Source organism: Anopheles ziemanni, chromosome 3 (genome assembly GCF_943734765.1).
Source record: "Anopheles ziemanni chromosome 3, idAnoZiCoDA_A2_x.2, whole genome shotgun sequence".
Classification (NCBI taxonomy): domain Eukaryota; kingdom Metazoa; phylum Arthropoda; class Insecta; order Diptera; family Culicidae; genus Anopheles; species Anopheles ziemanni.
The window spans coordinates 92,954,075-92,960,074 of NC_080706.1; the positions used below are offsets into that span (position 1 = coordinate 92,954,075).

General features: G+C 41.9%; 2 protein-coding genes across 2 annotated transcripts; both read right to left on the minus strand.

The window, feature by feature from the left end:
* Positions 1-781: 781 nt before the first annotated feature.
* LOC131285863 (probable cytochrome P450 9f2) lies at positions 782-2,487 on the minus strand. The gene is made up of 2 exons (XM_058314717.1): positions 2,276-2,487; positions 782-2,195 (listed from the first exon to the last, which is right to left on the minus strand). Exons 1-2 carry the CDS (start codon positions 2,485-2,487, stop codon positions 782-784), a joined length of 1,626 nt encoding a protein of 541 aa, XP_058170700.1.
* A 1,005-nt stretch (positions 2,488-3,492) lies between these two features.
* LOC131285864 (probable cytochrome P450 9f2) lies at positions 3,493-5,212 on the minus strand. Its single transcript, XM_058314719.1, has 2 exons — positions 5,001-5,212; positions 3,493-4,906 (listed from the first exon to the last, which is right to left on the minus strand). Exons 1-2 carry the CDS (start codon positions 5,210-5,212, stop codon positions 3,493-3,495), a joined length of 1,626 nt encoding a protein of 541 aa, XP_058170702.1.
* Positions 5,213-6,000: the final 788 nt, after the last annotated feature.

Below are 6,000 nucleotides of genomic sequence, written 5' to 3' on the forward strand. Positions count from 1 at the left end.
AACCGCCTACCCGGGTAAGTCATATGTTTTGTACGAGAGTTTACATTTTGCTGTACCAAGACAAACCACCAGCAGGTGAAAGGAGGTGCCACTCGGTTTTTCCTTCAACGCAGCTTTCAAAATTCATTGAAAACAATCCTAATTTAACTGAGACACACTATAAAAGACTGTTTTGCAACAACTCCCCGAACAATTAGTAATGATTGCATTGCGGCATCCAAGCATACTAGGTGAACTTTCAACATTTGCTACACAAAATACCTAATAATTTATCAATTGCAAGAAAACCACGATGCAACGGGTTGCAATTAAACACAAAGGAATTTGTTATTGTGTGAAACAAAATGATCGAATTTATGTACATGAGCTAAGCTTTAAATTGCTAAGGCTTAAATTTAAGATGTAACTATGCATAATGAAAACTTTCCTCCAGATATGCCACTGGATTTACAGAGGAACATGAACATTTCCAAAACGTAAAATTTAATAGAAAAATATTTCTAAATCTTTGAAATTTCAATGTATAAGCAAAAATGTAGGAAGGCACCAAGAAATGTCGTACTTGGCAGGACAAATGCTTCCCAACCAGCTGCATTTATATCTTTTAGAACAGTTAAAGGTTGTCCCGATAGCTTATGACAAATTGATTTTTTTTTAAATATCAGAGGTCAAAGAAAAGGTAACTAACTCAAGCTTTTTCATTTTTGCATTATCATTTCATAATTTGTTTTATTTACCATTTATATTTACAATAAGATTGTGCCGATTGTACAACAACACTTCAATGTTTTCGTGGCCGCAGTTCTACATAGACTCCCTTCTCACTGCGCATCCCTGCAAAGCCTTTACCCAACTGGAGTGGCACCTGAGTGTTTGATGTTTTCTCGAACGTGAACTCCATCAGCATGTAGTAGATGATAGCTTTAACTTCCATGAGGGCAAAGCGAGATCCAATACAATTTCTGGGTCCGATTCCGAATGGAAGGTACGTACAAGGATCAATTTTATCTCGATTTTCCGGACTGAAACGCTCCGGGTCAAACTTATAAGGATTTGGATAATATTTCGGATCGTGGTGTAGGCCAGCGATGGGGAAGAACACAGCCGTGCCTTTGTCGATGGTGAATTTCAGATTCTCTCCATCATCTACCACATAGTCCCGGACACACAATCGATCCGTAGATGGAGCTGGTGACCACATACGCAAGGATTCCGAGACAACCATGTCCATGTATTGCATCTTTTGGACGGCATCGTAAGTCAGTGGACCCCCTCCAAGCGATGCCTTTGTCTGACGTATCTCATCGTACAGCTTATCTTGTACCTCCCGGTTGAGTGTCAACTCGTACGTCAAAAACGTCAAACAGGTAGAAACGGTATCGAATCCGGCTAGGAAAAAGATAACACATTGGGCCACCATCTCCGCCTCTGACATCTCCATTCCTTTGCTGACTTGAACCCGGCCCACTTCAGATTCTTCGACAGTTGCGAACCCTTTAACTTCCTCTTCCTCCTTGGTATCCTTTTGATTTTTCAATGCTCCCTTACGGGCCTGCATCAACAGATTCACCATGTCGTGTCGGACGATTCCATGAGCATCTCGCGTTCGCACCGTATCCTTGATAATCTCGGTGAAATACTTGTTCTGTTCACGATCAAACAAATCTAGTCCCAACCATGCCATCAATTTCGGTGCCAGTCGGAAGCCAAATACTTTTACCAGCACAATCGGCCTCTGGAACATCATCATTTTCCTACCGTTCTCGTAGAAGTCATTATCAGCGTTACGCAGAGAGTCCACTTTGATGCCAAATGCACACGTTGCGATAACATCATTCGCGAACCGAGTAAACACATTCTTCATCTCATACTCCTGTGGGCCACCTTTAGTGCGCACTTCGTCCTTATAAAACTTCACCATATTCTCACAACATTCACCAACCAGTTCGAACATCTGCCGCATCTTACTTCCGGTGAAGGCAGGACTAAGAGTGGCCCTCATGTCACGCCACTTTTGATCGTTAAGGGAAACCAATGTTTTACTGAAGAGCGAGTGCGAGTTGTTGTTTTCGGAACTACCGAAAATCGGACGATGGTTGATAAAGTATTCAAAATCCTTGACGCCGATTCGCTTGATCAGCTCTGGATCGCGAACGACGAACACCGGTGTCGTTAGATCGTGCATTCCAAACACTCTGTACGGAGATAAATTGAAAACAAATTATCTTAATCTTATAGCATTCTGAGAAAAGGACTTTTTTAACACAATACTTACTTCACCAGCGGATACTTGTTGTAGATTTCGATCATCCATTCATGGAACGAAGTCTTTTTCTTCATCAACCGACCGGAGCTCCCAAACAGAGGCTCCACTGCCATGGAAGGTATCGGCTTATCGTGGAAGTATTTATTATCCTTTGTAAGGTAATAGTAGACGGTGTACAGGATCGTCAATAATGACAACAGGTACACCAAATCGATCTCCATGTTTCAAATGTGTGTATATGACCAATTATTTCAATGTACAAGCTCTTTCCTCTATTGCTCTGTTGTTAGTTACTGATTCCACTCACTCTGGCAAAGTTTACAACCCAACTGAATGGTGTTGATAACGGGAGAGGTCTTTTATAGCGCATTTCAACCGGGGCCAACGTGTTAATGTTCCACACAATTCGGACAGAGAGTGGCAAGAATTTTGCATGATGGGAAGTGAGAGAGCCAAAATTGAATGCCAGCGATTCTCAACCTGTGCCAAATTTACTACGCCATCAATTCAAAGGAAACACTAGAACCTCACCATAATTCGACAACCGTAGAAACAATCATCCATATTTAACAACATCTTACTTGACTTATCTGCCATGAAAGAAACAAAAAGAGGTTGTGAACCTCTGCCTAACCAATTTAAATAGAGTATAAAAATGCGATGATGACAAGCAGATTTGTCCATCCGATGGTGTTGGTAAATTAATACAACGGCGCACATGACGCAGCATCTAGCAAAACCGTTATTAAAAGCAAATATTATATGGAAGCTTATTCGTAAAGCTGCAAAATTAGTGGCACGTATTGAAATTGAAATTTGGGAATAAATAAAACGTAAAAGAAAGTCGTTCAATCTATTCGATGCACTTCTTCAAATAGATTGCTTCTACTTTTGTTGAGTTTCTCAAAGTAAGCGATAAGGCAATTGTTGTCCTTATCTTAGCTGATGGAAGTCACAAGAACCACAATCAACTTATCAGCACAGAGCGTCGTATTTTGCACGCAAAATGCTTCCTTACCAGTTCTGAGTTTTTTGCTACTTCTATCGTTTTCAATTTTTATAATAGTTCAAGGTTGTCCCGATACCGTATGATAAATTGTAACTGCTTCAAACTTTTCATTCGTCAAAGAGAAGGAAACATACACATCATTTTTCATCATTCTAATATCATTTCATAATTTATTTTGTTTAAAACTATAATAGGAAACTGATTGCATAACAATACTTTAATGTTTTCGTGGCCGCAGTTCTACATGCACTCCCTTCTCACTGCGCATCCCTGCAAAACCTTTGGCCAACTGTAGTGGCACCTGAGTGTTTGATGTTTTCTCGAACGTGAAATCCATCAGCATGTAGTAGATGATCGCTTTAACCTCCATGAGGGCAAAGCGAGATCCAATACAATTTCTCGGTCCGATTCCGAATGGAAGGTACGTGCTAGGATTAATTTTATCGCGATTTTCCGGACTGAAACGCTCCGGATCAAACTTTTCCGGGTTCGGGAAATATTGTGGATCGTGATGAAGGCCGGCGATGGGAATGAACACACAGGTTCCCTTGTCGATGGTGAACCGTAAGCGCTCCCCATCATCTACCACGTAGTCCCGCACGCACTCCCGATCGGTAGAAGGAGCCGGTGCCCACATACGTAGGGCTTCTGAGATGACCATGTCCATGTATTGCATCTTTTGCACGGCATCGTAGGTCAGTGGACCACCTCCGAGGGAGACTTTTGTTTCGCGTATCTCCTCGTACAGCTTATCCTGCACATCACGATTTAGAGTCAACTCGTACGCCAGGAATGTCAAACAGGTGGAAACGGTATCGAATCCAGCGAGGAAAAAGATGAGACATTGGGCCACCATCTCCGTCTCTGACATCTCCAATCCTTTACCAACTTGAACTTGGCCCACTTCCGATTCCTCGACGGTGGCGAATCCTTTGACTTCATCCTCATCTTTACCTTCCTTCTGATGTTTCAAGGCTCCCTTGCGGGCCTGCATCAAAAGGTTCACCATGTCCGGTCGGACTATACCTTGGGCGTCTCTCGTTTGCACCGTCTCCCGGATGATCTGCATAAAGAAGCTGTTCTGTTCGCGATCGAATAGATCAAGACCTAACCAGGCCATCAGCTTCGGCACCAGCCGGAAACAGATCAGTTTCACCATAACGATCGGTCGCTGCAACATCATCATCTTCTTGGCCATCATGTAAAAATTGTTTTCGGCATTACGTAAGCTATCAACCTGAATCCCGAACGCACACGTAGCAATTACGTCATTGGCGTATCGCGTAAACATATCTTTCATCTCGTATTCCTGTGGGCCACCTTTAGTGCGCATTTCGTCCTTATAAAACTTCACCATATTCTCACAACATTGACCAACCAGTTCGAACATCTGCCGCATCTTACTTCCGGTAAAAGCAGGACTAAGGGTGGCCCTCATATCACGCCATTTTTGATCTTTCAGCGCAAGAAGCGTTCTACCAAACAGGGCTTGAGGGTTGCTGTTTTCGGTATTACCGAATACCTGTCGGTGGTTGACGAAGTAATCGAAATCCTTGACGCCAATGCGCTTGATCAGCTCCGGATCGCGAACGACGAAAATGGGGGTTGTAAGATCGTGCATCCCAAAGACTCTGATAAAACAATCAAGAATATTGAGGAGACATTTCAGTTGCAATTTATGCACATCATTGATCGGAGATGATATGGTTTTCACTTAGCACTTACTTCACCAGCGGATACTTGTTGTAGATTTCGACGATCCATTCATGGAACGAGGTCTTTTTCTTCATCAACCGACCGGAGCTTCCAAACAGAGGCTCCACTGCCATGGAAGGTATCGGCTTATCGTGGAAGTATTTATTATCCTTTGTGATGTAGCAGTAGAGGGCGTAAAGGATCATCACCAACGGTACGAGATACAACAGATCGATCCCCATTTTTTTTCAAATTTACGGCACCTTTCTTCTGCTCTAAACACTTTCACTTTTGGCTCTGGTAATGGTTTCTACGATGAACTTAACATTGACCTCGTTTTTACCACCGACACCGCAGCCTCGCGCAACAGCCTTAGGTACTCTTATCGTGTACTTTTGCTATTTACCTACCAGAGATACGCGAGACACTGGAACAGCACTAGTCTTTTCAAATTCTTAACTGAAGCGGTGTTGTGCCCAGTATTGGCTTTTTATAGGTTGTTGGACCGCGAACCAGTTTTTACTCTTCGTACGTTCATGTATGGGTGAGATAAGTCACCAAGCATGTAGGAAGAATACACTCTGATGGGGCAAAAGGTTGAAGAAAAGGAACAAGATGTTCCACAATTCATAACAAAAAACTGGTTTGCGGGGGGTGTACCGCAATTTTTCCTTTGAAGCCGTTTAAGAAGTTTTAGTCCTTTGCTCCCGTTAGTAAGTTTTAGTTAAACTCGGAAAATAACATTTAAGAAAAATTCACTTATATTCAAAGGGTGTTTTTTTTTTTTGTAGAATTATGATCAAACAATTACCAAAGTGTTTTACGTATATCAGGAATCGCAAAACCAATCGTAAGACTATTTATTTGTTACCCGTTCGTGCAATGTTATTCCCCCCGTTTTAAAATATCTGCAATAGCATTAAATTATACTACATGAAACTCAAATTCAAAAATACACTAGAACTAAAACCAATAAATACGATTTGCAATCATCACTACTGGTCGCGAGTTCTTATCTAAATATGTTTTT

Excerpts from the sequence above, each read along its gene's own strand:
- LOC131285863 (XM_058314717.1), bottom strand. The coding sequence starts at position 2,487 with ATGGAGATCGATTTGGTGTACCTGTTGTCATTATTGACGATCCTGTAC. Across the intron at positions 2,196-2,275 it reads AACAAGTATCCGCTGGTGAA|AGTGTTTGGAATGCACGATC; the intron begins GTAAGTATTGTG and ends ATCTCCGTACAG.
- LOC131285864 (XM_058314719.1), bottom strand. The coding sequence starts at position 5,212 with ATGGGGATCGATCTGTTGTATCTCGTACCGTTGGTGATGATCCTTTAC. Across the intron at positions 4,907-5,000 it reads AACAAGTATCCGCTGGTGAA|AGTCTTTGGGATGCACGATC; the intron begins GTAAGTGCTAAG and ends TTGTTTTATCAG.